The sequence below is a fragment of the Pygoscelis adeliae genome, unplaced genomic scaffold (assembly GCF_000699105.1).
Source record: "Pygoscelis adeliae isolate BGI_AS28 unplaced genomic scaffold, ASM69910v1 Scaffold183, whole genome shotgun sequence".
NCBI classification, from domain to species: domain Eukaryota; kingdom Metazoa; phylum Chordata; class Aves; order Sphenisciformes; family Spheniscidae; genus Pygoscelis; species Pygoscelis adeliae.
In genome coordinates this window covers 1375079-1397021 of record NW_008824536.1, presented here as the reverse complement: position 1 = coordinate 1397021, position 21943 = coordinate 1375079, and the positions used below count along the sequence as shown (strand labels likewise).

Below are 21943 nucleotides of genomic sequence, written 5' to 3'. Positions count from 1 at the left end.
GGCGGAGACCCGCTGCCGGTGCGGGACTGGGGCCCGAGGGCCGGGCCGAGGGCCGGAGCTCCAGCGGCCCTTCCAGAACCGCAGCGGTTGGCGTCCCCCCGCCTAGCCCGAGGAAACTGTCCTTCACCTGTCTCTGCAACAGCTGTTCCCGGACGTTCTGCTTACAAAGCGATACTGTTGATAGCGTCGCAATACTCTTCTGCTCAGAAACCAGGTTATAAAATGGCCCTGGAAAGGGTGACTGGAATATGCCTCTCTGGCCGTTAGTACTGGTAGGGACAATAGCTGGGTTGTATTAATATTACGGCGATTACAAATTGGTCTTTTGACTGTGTGGTCAGAACACGGTGTTATCAACATTAGCAAAGCATTGAATACGCTGTGTCAAAATACTCCAATTCCTAGACTAGCCAAACACTTTCTGAAGTCACACAGATGTAAAATCAAATTATCACCTACATGTTTCTATGCCCACCTGAAATTACCCTCATTGGACTGCACTCTACTCCTCTCAGAGTGGGCACTTTCCACCATTTCTGACCAAAATACTATTTTACACTTTAGGAAACGCAATTCAATGCACTTGTGGGGTGTACTAGACAGGCAGCAACTCATATATTGGAATATTAAGGTCTAAGAAATTACTTTGCCAGGCCTGTTTTAGATGTTCCCTTACCTTACACAGTAGCATCCATATTGCTACTGCATGTTGCCAACAGCTGTGGCTTGCTTCGAAAGAAAAAACCCACAACAAAACCAAAGGAACAAACCAAACCAAACAACCCTCACTCCCCAACATCCTGGTCCCTCCCTCCCTCTTTCCTCAGCATCATAAGCTATGTTACTAAGCGCTCTTTTGTCTTACTTGTGGCTTCCGGTGGAGAAGCTCGACTTCCACAAAATCCATCTAGAGGGGAGTGATGGATGCCTGTTCCCTACTTGTTCTGCTTGCAATTGCTGCTGTGGCTGTTTGTGGGTTTCTTCCTACCACTCTTGAGCATACACAGTTATCATGAAGATGCCATTCTAATACAGTGTATTTTGTTGTTGTTGTTGTTTTTTCTTGGGCTACATCAGTCATAATTGCAATTTAAAATGCTAACTGTAAATAATAGAAGCTTTAGTATGTGCTACGCATCCCTGAAACTCCTAAGACTGAAACCTAAGATGGGGTTGTTGGTGTGTACCCATAGCATTAGGAACTGTGGTATGATGCAACTGATCTTTTTAATCCAGTATGATAGTTCCTATCTCCTTAGGAACTTGGTGGCTGCTACATTTTATCGTAATGCATGTGTCGGTCCCAGTTGTCTGATAGAAATCACAAGGGCTTTATCCTATGGCTTATGGGTTTTTGTTGTTGTTACATGAACCGTAGCCTCAAGACAAAGTAGAAGTCTAGTATTAGCAAAACAGCTTTAACAGAATAAGTTGACATGTGATGAGAAAATTCGCCACTTAAAGACTTGGAAGTTATTAGTTTACAAAGATGGAAATGTGTCTAAAAGCGTTAGCGTACACTGACAGTTTTGAAATTGTTAAAATAAGTAGTAGCAGCCACTTGTTTCTGATTTCTTTCTTATTTGAAGACCAATCTTAAGCAAAAAAATGCTCTAAATATGCTTACAATATCTTATGGCTAACACTTGGTGCACAGTGGGGAAAAATGACTGCCATTAGTACAACTGAAAAGACTACATGCCTAATTTTGCTGGAGGGCTGACCACCTCTACTCTTTGTGTTTAGGAACTGGAAAGCCCCTACTTAGGAACCCTGAGCACTTCTTTCGATACTGAAAATCAATTAATTCTGTGTACACTTACTTACTCTTACTTACTATTTGTTTTCTATGAGGTGTCTAATGCTCACTAGAAGCAACATTGTAAGTAATATGCTAAATAAGTACTGCAGCCAGTTGGATCACACACAAAAAAGAACGCTTAGGCCAGCAGGAGAATTTAGTGCAGAACATCTGGCTAAGGAGCTTGTCTGCTGACAGACAGCTGAGAAGGGTCTGTTGGTACGAAAAGTTGCTCTTGATATGGTTAAAAATAAATAATCTTTTGCTGCCTCTAAGAACTCATGTGGATCACTGGAGAAGGGGACTGAGCTGTCCCATCTAATCCCTCAGGATATTCCAGGCTGAGGTCAAATATGTTAAGGGGCTGCAGAAGGTGGAAACTTCATGAAAGTCTGACTTAATCTTGACTTCTCCCAGATCACCCCAAGTGCAAGCTCTTCCATATTTAGCAAAATGATTTGCTGTCAGGTCTGGGAGCTTGGGTCACAACTGACAGCTCAGAGTAAAAATATCATGACTGTTTATTAGTGAGCAACAACAAAAATCCTTGAACATAGCATGTCACTGCTGCGTTACTACAGTGGGCAGTATATGATAAGGGTGAAAGAATGCAATAGTAGAATGGGATCGTGGGATATTTTGAAATACTTGGGCACTTCCTTAGGCAAAAGTCTTACTACGGCAGTGTCTCTGGTTTTACTTCAAACTTTTACATCACCTTCAGGGGATATATGGTGCTCTAGCTGTTGTGGTAAGCGAAGGCTCAGACTCTGCAATGAGTCAGTCAGGGCACTGGTGCAACATAAAGCTAACTGCTGCCAGCCAGCTGTCTGTCAGAGGCTGGGCCATAGAGGCTATCTCACTACAGAGAGAGGTAACAATCTGTTGGAAGGGAAGGAAAGAGAGAGGCCATTTGGAGGAAGGGAAGCTGAGGAGGACATTGAACTGTAATTTACAAGGAACCTGCAAAAACAGAGTTCTCAGCAGGGAAAGTCCGAATTTCCTCTTGTTTTTCCCCTCAATATTATTTGGACAGAGATGGAAGAATGATGGCTTGTTCAACATACACAGGGCTTTCCTACTTAACGAGGAGGTATTTATCATGTATGTTTACTTGAAGAGCTGTGGACTATAGAATTGTGTCTGCACTAACCATTACTATGCAAAGTTATTACACCTTACCACAGTGGATTTTTATTCTATCTGCTAATGTAACTTTCCTCGTTGATTTAATATGCTCTGGGACAACCAGCTGTTACTAATAGTAATTTCTCTGAGACTTGGTTACATCAGAATTAAATCACACAAATAGGAAGTCATCAGCAAGGAGAAACGCAAATTGCTTTTCAAAACCAGATTCTTTTTTTTGCTAGAATTGCTGAATAGGCAGCAGTCTCTGACAATTAAGCGGCACTCAAATTCCCACTATAGTGAAGCTCCACTAATGTTCTACAAGAAAGTGGAATATAAGGGCTGAGTTAAAGTAGAAGCTGTTCGGTCATCGAAAAACTTAAAATTTTGTAAGGCCTTTAACATTCTGGAGCACTAAGGTCCCATAAATATTTGACAGAAGACTTCTGTCTCTATGATGTCCACAAATCAGAGGTTTTGCCTGCTTCTGGATTTTCAGTCAAGATCTGGAGCAGCAGGTTTCAGAGTTGAGAACAACTTGTTCCGCTTCCCTCTACTAAGCCCCTGATTTCTTGGTTCTGTCTTTCTGCTACTTCTGGCAATTGTTTTGATGCTTTTGACTCTTGGCTATTGGGGAATACCTAGGTAGAACCTAGACCTGCCCACCCCCAAATCTTGTAGGATTGTCATAGTAACATATTCTGGAAGGCTGCAGCTTACAAGTCCAAATGATGCTGAAATAATCTTGAATGTCACGCTGCCAAGCCTTCCTCCTAAAAAGAAGTACAAGTCTGGTATATGAGTCGGGAGTCAAAGCTGAAACAAAAGAACTATTAGCCAGCATTTCTGGGCATGACAGTTGCCATGAAATACCGCATCTACTGTTTATGATCTGTAAACCAGAAGGGAAAAAAGGCCTAGTTAAACTCTGCCAAATGTCTTAATATCCTTAAGTAGAAGGTACCAAGCAAATTTAAGATACTAAACTGGAACTGGTTCACCTTCATTCCTAAAGGCCTACGACGGAATACGTGTTTTGAAATCCTATGGAAGATGATGATACCTTTGAGTACAGCTCAGTAGCACAATCTGGTCATCTATGTACGCAATATAAGTTTATCAGTCATTAACAGTTTGAGTGTGTAAAACTATTTACAAAAATTGACACTTCTTTCTCAGATTTAATGTAAAAATCTTACCCGGCTGCTCCTTGGTCAGGTACTTTCAGGAAATCCAAGCTTTCTGGTTGCTGTGAAATCTTGCCTGATCCTCCTGACAGTTGCCGTGGTAAAGTTGGTCGTGTCATATTTGTATACAGGTTTTTCTGATTGGCCCGTTGATTTCCCGGGACATGGGGAAGTGGTACAAACTGGGGGGGATTTATTACTCCATTTTGCTGCTGACCTAGAAGTAAATAAAGTGTGAACATATCCAGTCCAAACTACAGCTCAATAAAGGTAACCTTTTCTTTGGGTTGATGGCTCGGCTGTCGGTTAGATTCAGGTGTCAGCGAGACTCAGCTATCAAGGAACTTGATAACAAAATAATGTTGACATCTTAAAGTTTGATTTATACACAGTTTTCAGGTCTGCTGGCGATCTATTTTGGGTTCACGACTTCAGGGACTTTTGCTCAAGTTTGAGACACGTGCCTTGAATGTTACAAGCAAGCAAGAGGATTAGCTCTCAACTGAATTCAACCTTATTAATGTTAGCTAGCACATAACCACCACACCTCTATTTAAAACATTGCATAAAATTTTATCCAGATAAGGGTTGATCTAAAGCTAGCTGGAATTGCTGGGGGTCTCTTTTTAAGTTCAAACTCCATCCAACTCCCTGAATACTGGGTAGACTTTTGTTTAAGTTGCTATAAATATTTGTCTATTTTAACAAGCAAGGGGTTTTTTTTGTGGTTTTTTTTTTTGTTTTGGTTTGTTTCGTTGGTTTTTAAAAAGCCTTGCTGCTACTTTGATAGCTCAAAAAGGAGTTTGAATTGTCTAGGTGATGACAAGGGTAAATGCCTTTAAATAATTATGCCTCTAACTTGTTTAAAACAAACCCACCCATATCTGAGCTACTTGCAGGATCAGTGCCTAAGGAGCTCAATTCTGCATGCTTTACATTCCGAAAACCCCCACTGAATAAAATGGGAGCTATGCTCATTAAAAATCAGCTTGGTTAATGCTGGGGGTGATCCTCTCCTTTTTCCCTTGTGGTTACACCTGTTGAAAATCAGCAGAATGAATAGCTGTGCAGAGAGGAGAATTCATAATCATGACACTTGGAAAAACCTTACTGCATTCAACAGCTGGTCTTTGCTTCTGATATTCTCTTGATACTGTGGCAGACCTTAAGTAGTCATAAACTCATACATAAAATCACTTTGGGACGCAAAGCTAGTATGGCACATACATTATGGTTATATAAATAAAGGTTTGTTTTATTCTGAACATATACGTAACAGTCTGTTCAGCTACTGGACCATTACTTTCAAAACAGATGTGAGAATAGTGGAATACATTTCAAATTATCAAGGACGATGGCCCACAGTGTTACTTCCCCACATTGTGAGAGCAGGATGGAGAGAATTGATTGTGACTTTCAAGGAGGAATGTGCCCAAATCATGCAATTGCCTCAGACTCCTTGAAAGTCTGGACAATCTAATTGGAACTCTTTTGTAACAGCTGTCTTCAATCATATTTTTCCAGCTATAATTGGCTACTTTACAAAAGAGTTTGAATTAAAATAAAAACAAACAAACCCCACCATGTTACAGTAATTGATTTGAGGTCGGTATGAAAGACTTCTATTTTCATAGAAACTACGAAAGTTAACTCCGCAGTTGAACTCGTGGGAAATGGCGGGTCAATAGAATATTGTTCTCTCCTTGGAGTTCACAGGCTAAATTATTTTTTTCTCTCTAGGGCAGAGGTGAAACACCCTGATGACATCAATCCTATGCAGAAAGTTAGCCCAGTGTCTTGCTGCACACAGAGGCAAGCTCTTCTAATTAGGACTCTCTGTTGACATGTCTGTTCAGGAGCTGTCATTAGCACTGGGGGATATACAATTACAAAAGGCCATACTGCAGGTATGGGCATCCACCGGTGCCTTGGACTTCCGTGCAAATCTACATCCAAACTACCTTACCTACATGGGCCAAGTTTGGGCTTGGTCTGCAGGCACAAGGCTTCTTCAAACAATGTTTTTGTCTTTTTCAGGTAGCTATCATCTGCTGAACAAGTTTTTGAAAATATTAAAACAGACTTTCCTTGCTTTAACTCAGCCTGTACGAATATTTACTATCTGTGTTTGCAGACAGGTTAACTCCTTTTAACTACAGTAATTTCCCACTTTTCTACAAGCAGTTCTTGCAGATCATGCACTCTTAGTTTGACTCATACAGCTATGAGGTTTTCCTAGGACTGGGAATTGCCTAGTTAATTTGGTGACCAAGACTGGTTGCACACCCAACTTACACCACTAGCATTGTGCTTCTTAATAAACAGCAGCTGACTGAAAAAGAGCCCTTTGTTAAAAAAAAGTACTCTGGGAGTGTAAGTAAAAAAAACATTTGGGAAATGCTGGGTCAATGGAATATTGTTCTCCCCTCTGAGTTCACAGGCTAAGTTAATTGTATCTCTCAAGGTCAGAAGTGAAACACCCTAATGACATCAATCCCATGCAGAAAAAGACATGCTGCTTACTGGCACAGCTGACACATCTCAGCATTCAGCATACACAAAAGTTGTTACGTAACAGGGTAGGACAATGAGACATAAATTGCATTCTATTGTTTATTGGCACTGAAAGCAGTTTCGTTGCAAAGCATTGCCTATGGCTTGGTAAGCGTATAGCTTTTACCCTCGAAAGGAAAGAGAAGGCTATGGGGTTAGTTTTAGATTCAGTGTCTTATACTAAGTGGCTGAATATGCCAGCGTCCATGACAACCAGGACATCTCTGGTGGAATACCAGTTTGATTGTCTGCAGACTCTGACAATACACTTCATAAAATGCCTACAATATATGTTTTCCAGACAGGATCTTTTAAAGAGGATTTTAAACCTTTACTATGATTTTTTTAATGGGTAAAAATTACCAGATGACAAGAGTAAAGCAAAAGCCTGAATTTGGAATTTTGTTTTTGCCTGAGGCTAAGAGGACTTACCAGGAGGAGGTGGTGCGGCTCTCATAGGATAAGTCTGACTTTGAGACCTGTTGGAATACCCTCTACTTTGGGTAAGGTTCCGTCTAGTAGGACCTAAAAGAAACCAGCAACATTTTGTTACCCTTTCACAATTACATTAATTAGGTAAGCCCCACTGGCTGCTAGACCCCTACTCTGTGATCAGAAAGAGCTGATCTTCAGGAGTAATGAATCTGACTCCTACAATGTTGGCCAGGTTGTGCTAAAGCTTTAGGTGCAAGGGAGGCATATTCGCCCTTTTGTGATCCAGTTCAGCCACAGGATGTAAAGTAAAGCTGTCCAAGACAGCGTAAATGACGCCCAAAAGACCATTAGCTTTATGAACTTATTTATAAACCATAGATAGCTGACACAGCGGTACTTTTGACTATACTGTTTCTGATCAGCCATTCGCATGAGAAAAAGGTAGGACACGAAACCTGAGAGGCTGGTATATTTGCAGCTGAATCTTTGGTGATGTACAGAGGTTACCTTTCCTCATATCACAACCTGTCCTGTCCTGATGCAGACCTTTCTTCATCTTCATCTTCAAATGTTGTAGGAACTGCAGGAGCTCAGAGCAGAATGAAAGACTCTTCCCCAAAATGCTTGGCTAATTGTGCCATTTGTACTATGTCACATGATTAAATGCCCTCATTTCTTTTGCTGCAGGGCAAAGAATTTCAGACGTTTCAGAAACAGTATATAGCGAAAGTAACAAAATTCCAGCATGACTGTAGAGCAGCAGGGAATTCTGCTGTATCACTAGGATCTCTAACTTGGATCTTCTTTTAAGCGTAACAGAGAAATAATAAAGAACATGCTGAGGCTAGAGGCAAGCAAGGAGAGAAAGAGTCAACCATTCTCTAAATTTCTAAACCATTCACTAATTTCTAAAGGAAATTCATACTTACGGGAATTCTTTGGTAGCCCTGGTCCGATGCTGATCTGCAGCACTTTATTACTTGGCTTGAGAATGGCTATATCTCCTTGGCCTTGCATAAATTGCACTTGTCGAGAACCACCACTGCTCCAGGGCCCCCAACTCTCCTTTTTCAGCTTCACTTCAAGTCTAATGTAAGTACATGAACACATGAATCAAAAACACCAGAAAGCATTTCTATGTCAAATCAGGACAATATCACTTGGCAGCAGATAACTTAGAAATATAAAAATAAAAAGCTTACACTGAGAATCTGTATTCCCTGAGTGACTTAGCTGACATAAACCATCTAATTAAATCTCTTTTTCATACTTTTTAAAATGTTGTTCTTAATTGATGTTTTAACTTTCCTGGTAGAGCTCAAAGGAAGTTTAAGATGCCCTGGAGAGGATGGAGAGTACAGTGAGCTTTGAGGAAAAATGTGCAACGATCTGAGTAAGAGATGTGTCTGCCATCAAACATTCCTGCCTCTGCAGCAGACTCTACTGGAGGCAAGCTAGAGTGCTCCATTCCTAAACATTCTTCTGTATATACCATTAGATGTGTATATATATTAGATGTGTATATATATGTGTATACATTGGCATGTATATGCCAGTATATCCTTTAGGAGTGGGCCTTGCACATATTCTGGGAGTAAACATTTTTGCATACATATACTTCAATCTTTCCAATTTAATTTTTTTTTCCCACACGTGCGCACACACACACGTATATATTCTTTCCCAGCATTTCCACACTATCCATCTGCTCTGAACTGTAATCAGATACGAGCTAAGAAGTTATGGTTTGGTTTTGGGCAAGACCCTAGAAGTACAATACATTACATCTTACATGAACAAAAAGTTTAGTCCTGATACTGGCTTTGGATTCCCAGTGTATAGGAGTATACACTACAGGAACGTTCCACACTTCAATTGTCCTCCTATACCCTTTCCGAACTAAAATAATAATCTCCTGTTACCTTTTATAATTCTTCCACTTTTTCAAAAGGAAGGAAATAAACATACAAATCCAAGGCCTGCTGTTGCTAATCTGCTTAATGGGTAGGAGTATTAACAGAAGCACGCGTTTGTTGGGATAGTTTCCAGTGTGTCCTTAGAGCTAAAATGCACATCAAACATTCTGCAGCTTTTCAGGTTTGTTTCTAAAAAAATGTTCCCAATATAATTTACTTAATGAGGCTCCTTGAGAATTATCCTCTCACCCTGCAGTCCTCTGTCCCCACAACAAACTTCAGAATTTCAGATTGTTACATTATGTCTCCGGAATTGTCTTTCAAACTCTTCGTCATGATGTTTCTGCTCCTAGGTCAAGGTTAAGGAGTTGGAAGAGGATGTTCTCTTCTCATGATAGGGAACAGCAGCCAGCACAGAGATGGAGAGCTTGCACTATGGTTGCACATTAATTGTGCAGTGACTGGCCTGGCCCTTGCTGTGGGGCCACAGCTCTGCTGGCACCAAGCTGCTCTGTAGCACAAAGCTGCAGACCCTTGAGCCTGATGCCGTGTTCAGCAGAACGAAGGCAACTCTTCTATGCACACAGACAGTGGAAAGTGGCAGATGGTCCAGGTACACTCCTAACCTATTACTCTGATGAACTAATCAGATGGTCTGGCCTCCCTGCACATATAGATTTTTACACTGTGCCGCCTCTTATTATTTTAAAACAAAGCGTAGTGTCAGGAGCTCAACAACTAGCACTCAACTCATTTGCCCTGGCAGCAAGAACAAAGATTATTTATTCTTAAAAGCCCATTGAAAAAAACATAACTCACGTATTGCTAAATTTCAGAGGTAGTTTTCTTTGTGTTTTCTCTTCGTATCGTTTTGATAAGAGGCTTAAAAACTCAGTTTTGAAGACCGATTCGAGCAAACTGTCATATTCCTGTTCATGTAGAATGAAAATGTCATCCTGCATTGTGCTGAAAAGAAATCAGAGCATATATCATTCAGATTAAAATTTCATCAGCAAATACAGCCAGCATTACAATGACATGTGCAGAGTACTCATGGTTAATTTTAAAAAACATAAGAAAGTCCAAGTAGCATTAATACAGAGTCTTGCTTCCTGAGAACAGGTTTGGGTTTTTTTCAGGAGTTCATAATGGAATATCTGAAACAATCCTTTTTGAGAGACAGAAATGCTACTTAGTCATTTTACAGTAATTACTGTTATCAAAAGAACGTGCTATTAACGTTACAATTAAAGTCCATCTCTCTAATAATGGCAAAACTTGTGATTAGAGCTGAATTGGAAACTTGAAGGTTACTAAAGTAAGACTCAAACCCAAAGCAAGCAAATTCAGAATGAAAGCTTTCAACTTTCCACTGGCTTTAGCTTGGACTGGTTTAGCACAGTATAAAACCCACACATGTAGGGTTCCATTGCCACCTTTGGATCGACTCCTATTTACACCTCCTGAAAATGCTGCAAACCATTTCACAGAAAATTATATCCACATCAGTAATTTGCAATGTTACTGAAGACTATGACTCCCTCTACAGACTGCGAGTACCTTTTTATGCAGAATTAAAAATAGCTTCATAGTGCTGCCAGAGGTGCTCTTGACTGTCAGGTATGAAAATACAACTCTAGCCCACTTGAGACATTAGGTAAAGGATGAGTTGTATTCACTGCCTGTTTTTCTGAAAATCTACCTACCACCTGTGCACTCCATAATCTCCTTTCAAATTCTGAAGTCTTTCCCATAGTTTGGAAAAGGGCGTATGAAACTACAAACTTACCTAATTAGTATTCAAAATAGCAATAAGAAATCTATAAAAATAGAGTAAGAGCATGATCTCCTTTCCTATCACCAAGCAAATGTAGCGCCTCAACAAGGTTCTGAATGAGATGTGTAAGAAAAGCCCAAGACCTACAGTAAATATTATCCAGTCAGCGGTCCTATTTTTGCTGATTTGGCAAAAAGTCTGACTTCACAATACTGTTAAGATGTCCTGTGTCACTCCGTATCAGATGAATTATAAAGCTTAGTTATTTATTGTTACTAAAAAGGCAAGAACATTTCCATGAGAGTATGGGCTGTCATTCTCAGTGCCCTGAACAAATACCAAGTTGGGCATTTGCACTTTAAATTGCAACTCCTTTAGTAATTTAAATTGTTATGTAGTGTTAATTGCTGTTAATACACGTCAATAGGACTGATTATTCTGCCTTTATTGCGTATAAGTGTATTGATATAAGTTTACATCAATATATTGTGCATACGTTTCTTGAGAGATATTGTTTAGATAGCAATGCAAGAATCCAGTTATCCTCTCTCCCCCCTCCATTTAAAACATATTTGATTTTGTATTGATTTAGTTAAAATTTAACATTGCGTGAAAAATAGAACAAATAAGAATTGAAACTTATAAAACTTTGAGGCTGCAATACAGAATAGAGCTAAATCCATTCTGGATAAGCTCATGAAGAATGTTATTGCAGTTATTTTCTTCCAGTGCAGAGATTTGAGATTCACTTCAAAATCAGTCAGAAATCAATTATCTTAGAGGTGTAGAAAATTTAAACTACAGGGACAACAAACTGGAGTTTTGAAAACACATGAAAGAATGCAAGTTAGAGCTAACACAATTTTTGCTTTGAGTCTGACGTCTGAAAAACTGTTTTGGGGGGTTTTGTTGGGGTTTTTTTCCCCCCCAAAAAATACATAGTAGGTAATACATGTACTAAATAAAGGTTTCACTCTAGTTTTACTAATTGAAGACTGTTAAATATTATGAGTACTAACTCTTGCCACTGAGACAAGATTATCTCAGATCTGAGAGAAGCAGTAACTTTTACAGCCTCTGCACCCAGAGTGTTGTATTACTACTAAGCCACTTCAATACAGAGTTAAGAGATCCCTTGATTAAGACCCATTTTGGACTCAGGCCGTACTAACACGGTAACAGGGAAAAGCCCTCTTGCTCCCATAGGTTTTTTAGGGTTTGGTTTTGGAGGAATACCTGGACAGTTTGATAGCTTGTAATTCTGAATCTACTTTTAGCGCATACAAAACCCAGTGTTTTTCACCACAAAATAAAATCAATAAGCTAAGTTCAAAACATTATTAGACATAATGTAACATACATACTTCCTCTGAAGCAAGCACATTTGGTTTTGCATCAGAAGGTTCTGTGGAACTGTTATTTACATGTGAGAGGAGTGTAACAGCTTTCATTAACTTGGCAGGCAGCCATCCTTTTAGCTGACTCAGTGCGACTATGCCTTTGGAATGCTACAGGCCCAGTTCCAGCGTCTGGCTGCAATCTGCTTAAGTCCAAACTTGGAGCACTAAAAAGACAGGTTCCACTCATCTTTAACCTAAATCTACTACAGTTATTTTGTTGCAACTTTCATTATAAAGATGTATGATAAATAAAGCACAGGTTTTGAAAATGGTACTGTGAGCAGACACATCTTGCAGACCTTTCCCTAATCTTGAAATGGCTGTGAAGAATTCTGCAAAAATGTAAAATCTGCTGATTTTAAGTACTGGATAATGTCTGTTAGAAGATTTCTGACTATGCTAATGGGAACGTTTTGTAAGCATATACTTAAAAAACCCTTTGCAGTAGCTATCAATACACAGTGCTCAAGTGTAGACTTGTATTCCATTAAAATAGTAATTTATTTCAATATTTAAAGTACACTTGTCGCTCTGGATCAGTATTCTTTTGTATTAAATTACACTCAGCTGCCAGCTCTGATAAACTGCAGTAACAAATGCAGAGGTATCCAGAGACTTTGTTCACTCATCTTCAAAGGGATGAAATGCTATAGGCAAGAATCCACTGGTCTCGTGGCCAGTTTCTTCCTGTTTTTGCTCACTTAACTGGGTTTCTCGGGTTCTGTGTACACCTGAGATATTTCCTACAATCTGGGATTGGCTTGACATTCAGTCAGCAGAAGTGATGTGAAATCCTTCTAGATTTCAAAAACTAGAAATAAAGGTTTTAGTAGCTCACCAGAGAGAGAACACCCCTTTAGGAAGCAGTGGACATGTACAAGGTGTACTTCTATAATTAAGAATTATTTCTGGGATACAAGCTTGAGCCAAAACTTACAAGAACCTGCTTATGCATGGTGAATATATGCTTCACAGAATACACTTTGGGACACACACCAGATAGGTGAGACCCAGTGTAAGTGAAACATTTTAACAACTAGTCAGAAAATGTTTGTGTGTTGGCTAGAAATACCTATTGCTATAACACACTTACTAGGGCTGGGAGTGAAAATAAGGCTTCAGCTTGCTTTGCTTGCAAGATTCAATTAATACAGCTTAAGAAATTCACCCTTCATCAACCAACTTATTTCTCCCCTGTCCTACACAAATTTCTCTGTCAATGGAAAGGTATTTTCAAGGTACTGACCTTAGAGAAACCGAAAGAATTCTCTCCACTTCCATCCTTCGCTTTAAGACTTCCTTCACCTGGCCTTTCTCTGGACCCTGCTTTATCTTTTCACGCCCAATCAGGTATATGCACTTCGGAGTGAGGACAAGATCTCGCTTCACACTCTGAAACACAAAATTGTTTGAAAATACATAGCTATGCGGAGATCAATACACTAATGTTGTGATGCTATTCCAAAGATATATAACGTACTATGATTTGGGGCAATACTGTCTTTGGTTCAAGTGAAAAAGATACTGATGTGATTAATCACACAACCTCAGAGTCAGATTGCACAGGACAGGAAAGTAGCTTTGTTCCCCATTTCCTAGCTTTCTGCCTAGCAAGTCCCATAAAGCCTTCATCCTGGGGTTTGACAATGGCAATGTTCCGATCACAAGGGTGTAACTGCTTCCCTATGTGTCTTTTAGGTCAAAGACACTTTTTTCAGGCTGGTATCCTAGCTGGTACGACACTCACATGGTGGAGTTTCTGTTAAAGGATGGTAAAGGTATCTGTAACTCCCTAGCAGAACTAATCATTAGTGGATATTGCTCTTAAGCCTACCTTAAACCGTCTATCGTATTTAGTTACGGTGTCTGCAAAATCAATCTTCTCCCGTTTGCCCACAAACTGGCGTAGCTCTGGATGGTCCTCCATGCCTATGTAATCTCCCACAAAATTCCTGTTAATGCTGTTTCGTCTTCTCTCTTTCTTGTTCAGCAATAGATCTGATGCTTAAATACCAAAAATACACATTGATTAATAGTATTTACTAAATTTTCTAAACTCATGATCTGAAAGACCTGTTTCAAGCAGAACTTTTTGGGAAGAAGCGATAACCAAATTGTTTATAACATGGAAAAAATAGTGAACGACTGCTACTAATCCTTTAGATAAGGATCCACGTGATTATTAAATCCATTCCTAACGAAGTACACTGGTGGCAAGCTCAGCAGTTCTGATGAATCAGGAGCACTTCTTGAACTAAGGAATTTCTCACTCATTGCTGGAAATTAAAGATTAACTCTTCCAAACCCAAACAATGAATGTTGTTCATTCACATAACCCAGGTCACACATGCAACTAAGCATTACAGTCCTTGGATTGATTTATATCATCTACAGACCATCTAGGTCCTGTATAACTGTGGGAAGCTTTTCCTTTTTCCATTCCCCTGGAACATCCCTGATCTCTGTCCTACTCAGGGTGGACAGAGTCTGGCTTTGTTTGAGAGTGAAACACTGGGTAGTCCAAGAAATCCATGCATGCAGAGCAGCCAACCTCATCAGTGGTACCTTAGGGGTCCAATCTGCAGTCATTCCTAGACAGTCATCTGCAATGCAATGGTTTGCTCTATAGAGAGGGAGACATTTCCTTCATCTCTTGCGGCATTCTTTCTGTTCCTGGAACCACGTGTGAAATACCTGTCATCAAAAGTTATGACCTACCTTCTTCTCTCATCTGTACATATTTTCTCCTGGCCACATACTTCCTCCATGCCTTCTGGATGGCCCTGGCATACCCATCATACTTCCTCTCCCTCATCTCTTCTAACAAAAATAGCTGTACAAAGAGACAGTAGGGCAGGTCAAACATTTTACATGAAAAGTTCAAGAAAAAGCCATATTTTACTTTGAACAACTTTCCAGTGCATTTCACTCCAGATCCAAGCTGGTGCCTCTACCACAACTATGGGATCTGAGATCAGAATGTTAAAGTAACCTTTTCTGGAAGAAATCTCTGATGCTTGAGTGGTTCTGGCTCTTACCAATCTACCCATTAATCTTGATACCCAGTGATGAACAAAGAGAAATATGGATTCTCCGTGAAATATTCTACTGGTGCAACTCAAGGTTCTCCACCAGGCCTCCATCTTCACATTCTCCAAAATTAATGTTTCTCTTGTCAGAATGTTACCATGTCTATGGGGATCTGTGCAATGTGTAATGTAACGCACTGTATTCACATACAACTTCCTTCCCTGTCTGAATTTCATACTCCCGTGTCCATTGGCTCCATTCTTTCCCAGCAGTGAATTTTGTCGGCTGGCTGTAGGATTTACAACTATGAACTTGTATTTCAGTATGATATAATAAGATTTTTGAGTCTAAAATGTTGTCAGAATTCAAGAGGAAATGCTGATTTATCAAAACAGAAATGGAAGGTGCATCCCATTTTTTGAGAATTTCCCAGGTCACACTAAAATATATGTACATTTATTGCATTAGAACAACATCATAATTATTGTAGGATACAGCATATTTCACTATAGCCTTTTACATACTTTAAGTTTAGTTAAATGTTTTCTTGCCTCATCAGAAGCACAAGCATTTGGCTAACAATTACAATACTAAATCCGTCCACTGACATGACTGTTGCTTACTATTTCCCTCTACTGTGTGTTAAATATTCATAAGGACTTTTCTTCTAGCTTTCAAAAGAGAGAAAATTAGTAAGAACAGGTATTATCAAGAAGCAAACCTGGGCTTTAGGATCCTTTTTTTAATTTGCTGCCCTAAACCATGCAAATCTAGAAAAATACTGTTATTCATATTGATCTTAAAAAGGAAACTTGATCTAGTGCAATCCATTTTCGCAGAACCTCACTTGCTCTTGTACAGTTATTTATTCAGGTGTTTGATGGAAATGTAAATAATGAAGCCTCCTTTCTGCCACCCATAAAACCTTATTCCACAGTTGGCAACTCTCCATCTACAGCAAACTTATTAAAAAATAAATAAATCTCTTCACAAACACACAAGCACTAGATAGGGTTTCAACATACAGGCATGAGTGCTCCTGATGCAAAAACTTCCTCAGCTTCAGCAGGGGCATGATCAAGCCCTTGTGCAATTCAGGTTATAGTAACAATATTGATGTCATCTCTCGTGAATACTCACCATTTATTTCTCTAACAACAATGCTAATTGCAAAATCTCAATGCAAAACAGTCTATCACCTGCAGCTGAAGGTCACAATTAAGGAAGTTCAATGAAAACATTGAGTTAAAATATGGTTCATAGATTATAAAATAAAAATACTGCATAAATTCTTTCCTAAAATATGTATTATAAAGCCTCCCCTCATACTCTGAGCAAATCAAGTATTTTTCATCTGATTAACCACAACAGGTGCTCTCTTTGGTGGCAGAAAGAAAAATTTTCATTTACCATCCAAAAGATTTTTTTTTCTCAAAAGTAATATAACTCTAGCCAATTCTTTAGTAATATAAGATGAGAGATGATTGCTTTTGATACTAAAAGATATAAATCAAGCTTTAGAATATTCAGCTCATAAAAAATTTTTCAACTTGGAATTAAAAAGGCCAAGACTATTTTTAGTAACTGTTTAAAAACTGATTTCATGGCTTTTCAAAAAATAAATTTTTGAAGAAAATGTATACAGTAATTGAAAGCATTAATTTAAATTAAAATCAAAATGCAACCCAGAAAAGTTTTACTATTTCCAGTCAACCTCATGTTTTCTTAACCTGCAGAACTGCCCTTCAATAAAACTCACAGATATGCCATTAAATGGCATATACATACAACCAGGACTTGGTATTACAAAAATGCATTAGAATGGGAAGATGCATCCATCGGAAAACAATTTCTTCCTCTTGGAAACAACCTGGTAGCATATGATGTTGGGGTACAGAATATTAACGTTTTGGCCACTTCAGAGTGAAGGGGAGCTAGATCCATCAATCCTATGTGAGCATTTGCCACTTGGCTATTAAACAGAAGACAGACACCAGCAAATTATTTCATTTCTTTCTTTGGAAAAAAAAAAAAAAAAACCCAAACAAAAAACCAAACCAGGAATAAGACCCACCCCACTTGTGAAGATATGGCTGCTGAAAATCTGTGCTCTTATAAGGGGCAAACATACCAAGCTTAAGGTATTTCAGCAGCCAGGAAAGGAAGATCGTTCCTTATATGATTTATTACATAAAACTGAAAACAAAAATACTTTAAAATTTTGGATTGATTTATCCATAAAGTAGCATAACGTCGAGAAAACAGCCATCACACAAAAATCATTGTGGTTTCTTCCCTTAATTGTTTATCTCCCAAACTAAGGCTGTACTTGGTTTGTAACTAACTGCAGTGGATGGCATGGATGCAAAATAATTTCACAGTGAAAACAAGAAAATCAGGTTTCCTACAGCGTAAAATAATGAACACAGGACTGGAAGATGTTGCTTAAATTACTAATTCTGGTCCCTTGTAATTACAAGCAACTAAGTTGTCTGTGTTAATTCAAATAAATACTTGACCAGAATGTGTACTCGCCACCACCCTATAATAAACTTGGGGTCATCAGTAAAGGGCTGAAAGTCACAACTGTAATGTCACAAAAAGAGACATCAAAGACATCCACTACTGTTGAAGGCTATCACACTGACTTTGTAGTACAAAACTCCCCAATAATCTTAGGAAATAAATCATGGCCTGTGCTACAGAGGAAGGCAGATAAAGCTCACACTTCATAATTGGCTAGCTAAGGTGTTGCTTGCAATGACTAAGTAGGATTATTCCTATACTAGAATTTCCTGCTCTGCCAACATGCACCTAAGTGCATAATAACCTACGTCTTGAACGCTATATGCTTTGTTATATAAACACGTCTCTCAGATGGCAGGAATATAAAGTCCCATTATTCCTGAACAGAGATGATACTATCTTACCCTATTTATGGTAGAAACAACACAATTTCTATTACGACTTGGAGAAGTATTATCTTTTTCCCTTTAACAGAGATCTTCCCATGTGATTGGGCACAGCAGTGTCATTGCCTGAATTACTGTTGCTCTACAGAGCAAAAAAATATGCTTCTGGAAAAGAAATGATAGCAATAGAAGTGTTCTGCTTTAATTTTGACATGTAACTTCAGGTAAAGCGCCAAGAAACCACCTAATGCTCAACTGCAAGGTATGCTATACAAACTAAGCCCAATTGCTTCTGATAAGTAAGGAATACGCGATGGTGAGTAGAGCATAGCTTTTGTCCTTGACAACTTCCCTGAATAGTGATGTAAGAAAACTGTTTTCCAACAGATTTTGTGCAGTTTAGCAGCCACAGGATAAAAACAGCCTTATGATGCCTCCCTAAGGTTCTCTTTGAATGGGATTTCAAGTTGCAGTCATTCTGGAACATTGATTTACTCGATGTCCTTATATTTATATCCTTACTATAACTGGGGGCTATTCTACTTTGATCAGTAGTTTTTGTACTGAGAAGAGGACTTATTTTCTTGGGCTAACGATCATAGATATGTTTTTATGCCATGATATTCCTTCATATGACAGATTCTTTGATGGAACGTCACCATGTGCAACCTGACACCAAAGCATCTTCATATCCCACCTCCTCTTCTTGATGCATTTAATGCTCCTTGTATTAGTGTCAAAACCACGCAGGGTCCTTAGGTACTGTGCCTGTTATAAAAGTGCCTAGAATCCCTGTACAGCCTCAAGGCACCTGTCACAGACCTGCCCAGCTTGACTTATGTTCTTATGTCTCTCCCACCTTAGCAGATATCATGCTCAACCTCTGAGTGGGCAGGCCTTTTATTTCAGCAAAACACTTTAATATTTAAAGACTCATGTTCTGTCACACTTACAGACTCTGGAGCTTTGATGAAGACTTTGGATTTCCCAAGCTGGTATTGGTCAGGATCCATGTTGACTGACTGAAGCAGGTGGAGAACTCCCTGTTTCTCTTCTCCTTTCCAGGAAGGCCAGGTTGCTTTGGTCAGAATGGCATACCTTAACCACCAAGGAGAAGAGATTAAAACCTGACATCAAACAGCAGCAACAGAATACCACTGACTCTTAGTCAGCATTACCCTGGGGGGAGGGTTGACAATTTCGGCAGGACTTACAGAAGCTTGGAGTGTGGGAAGATGCACAGTATTAAGATGTTACTTGCTTAGCAAGACCAAACAACTGCAATGAGAAGGGCAACAGTGTCCACGAGTCTCCCATTTCCAGATGCTAAGTTACTATTTGGTAACTGCAGTAGTTAATTACAGAAGGTTCTGCTGTGATCTCCTTAAGTCCAGAGCAAGGTTATTTACTAGCAATGACTTATGGTCCAGATTTAAGTACCTACACCCTTTGGTATTCTAGATTCGTTCCCAAGCGCTTGGCCAATTTCCCACTGAAGCCTTCTCTGTCTGTCTTATTCTTACAAAGGCCTTTTGTGTTTCTAAGCAAGTGGCCAGCTCATGCTCCTAACCCACCTGTTCAACAGCTGGTCTGCATTTAGCAAGGAGCCATTCTTGGCTTTATCCCAGAAAGCCTTTGGCTTGGCCTCTGGTACAAGAGGGAAGATATAGTGATGTTGGTGCTACCTGGAGGGAGCACTGGTAACTGACCACACAAAGGGCTAGGGAATGAGGCAGGGAAGTGCTATAATACCATGCCTTTGATAGGAAGAGGTGAGTAGTCTTTCTGTCTCATGGTGTTCTCTTTAAGACTTGAAAATGAATGGATGTCAGGTTGCATCTGTCCACTTTTTCAGGCTTAACTTGGGCTTTTGGAACTGCCAGGCTGCAGTTGCAAAGCTGCCTTGTTCCACTGCCCACAAAGGAGCAATGATGAGCTTTAGCTGCCTCAGCATGTCTATGGATAAATAACTTCTCTAGCAGCAGCTATTTAGACTCCTTCGACAATGCGCCTGGAGAACAGCTAAATATGTTGTGACAAATTTCTCCCCCAAATCTTTTATGTTCTTTACTCTTGACAATTTTTTTAATGACTTAAGCATACTTGAGTTATATAAACTAAATCATGCTTATTAGTAAAACTATTCAACTAAAGAAAAAAGTGATAAAGTATGGAGTTCAGTTTGTTGTAATTCCCAAGTTCTTGTTTCTTAAGAAGATTTAGGCAGCTCCTAATAAAATGTTCTCAAAAATCACACAAGGAATTGTTAGAAAATTCATTAAGGGAATGTTCATTACTCATTCTTGTCATATCTAAAATGTTACCCAGCCAGGAAGCAGAAACAGTGTCATGCAACTTAAATAACAATACCCGCAAAGAAAAACAGCAAAGAGTTAAAAAGGAAGGTATCACAAAAACCAAACACCTCTGAATAGCAAGTATATGAAAAGAGAAAGCTGACATGAATAATTCAGTAGGATTCAAAAAGGTCTACTGATGTTATCATGTTCAAATCTATTATTAGTTAACAAATGCTCAGGTACTATGCATGATGGTGTAACAAAGTAGCTCTTATACCATCTTAAATATAGAAGTATATTATACATAATCTATGTTTACAGACAATGTGTACACTTATATATTTATGTAATTTATCAGTATCATGGGATAAATAGATGCAATCTAGTAAGGAGTTGTAAGTTAAAGTAAATCCCAGCTTATTTAATTAACAGCCTCTTTTGCAGGTTCATCACGTATTGCCAACAGTATAGTTGTATAGGTGGGTCTAAGCAAGCCTGAATTTAAAGGAGCTGATGTTAATAAAGGCATTTGAAACTGCTACCTTCCACACAACAGCATTTGACACTACATTTCAGCATGTTACAAATTCTTTCCTACATCTTCTGAGCTGTAAAGGAGGGCACAGGGAAAAACATGACTTAAGACCTTTTAATATAAGTAAAGCTCTTGGGTACAAAATAAGAATACATTTGAAATTCTCCTTTTTCATAAACTCAAATTGACTTCATATATTTTACTGATGTGACAAGTCTACAGGGCAGAAGAAAGATTATTCTGTAACATGCACCAATTAAGCATTTCACTGTTTTATAACGGTTCTAAACTGCTGTTTAGAAATAGCACTTTCCTCTAATGTACTTGTGCATGCTTCCCATTAATCTGGTCATGTCAATATCCATGTATCTAGATTTTTCAAGCTTGTGTAATTTGATCTTACAGAGGATTTCGGCACAAGTACTAAGCGTCTTCTTAAAATGCTTCTGAAACAATTTCAAATCATGACTGCCCCCCCCAAAATTATCTATTATAAATTCACAGTAAGCGGTTAGGTCCTATGTATAAATATGGGGGTATGGAGTTCAGCTTTCAGATTGGTTATGCGTTGAAACACATAGGCCTTTTCAGTGACTGTGGCTTTTTGCATGCAAATGTAAATTTTGTACATAAAAGTCTATTCAGTCCAGAAATCTCCACTTATATGGAGCTGCCAAGGAACGCCCAATGAAAACAAATGTACAAGCATGCATTTCCTGTCCATCCCATGCCTCAGCCCACTTTTACTCACACTGACTCAGGGTGTCAGAACAGAGCTTGTTCTGGATGCTAGGGAACTGTGAATGGAAAGGTTGCAGGAAGAGTTTTACTCATAACAAAATGTTAAATTTAACAAGACTAATTTGAAACAAACGGATGAATTCCATAAAGAATGGTTTCACTTGCCTGTGGATCTCTACATATAAAATGAAGTATAGAAATCTATTCACCTTCCAGAAGTACCAT

At 39.0% G+C, this 21943-nt stretch overlaps 1 protein-coding gene across 1 annotated transcript in view; it reads right to left on the bottom strand.

Annotated features, from left to right (window-relative positions):
- MYO1E (myosin IE) overlaps positions 1–21943 on the bottom strand; it is a 101009-nt gene that overhangs the window by 4166 nt on the left and 74900 nt on the right. The window contains exons 19-26 of the mRNA XM_009321603.1: positions 19096–19240; positions 14919–15033; positions 14035–14204; positions 13447–13592; positions 9843–9989; positions 8037–8194; positions 7105–7197; positions 4132–4336 (exon numbers count right to left, since the gene is read on the bottom strand). Of these exons, the coding sequence (XP_009319878.1) occupies positions 4132–4336; positions 7105–7197; positions 8037–8194; positions 9843–9989; positions 13447–13592; positions 14035–14204; positions 14919–15033; positions 19096–19240 (1179 nt within the window). The remainder of the gene's footprint in view (positions 1–4131; positions 4337–7104; positions 7198–8036; positions 8195–9842; positions 9990–13446; positions 13593–14034; positions 14205–14918; positions 15034–19095; positions 19241–21943) is intronic.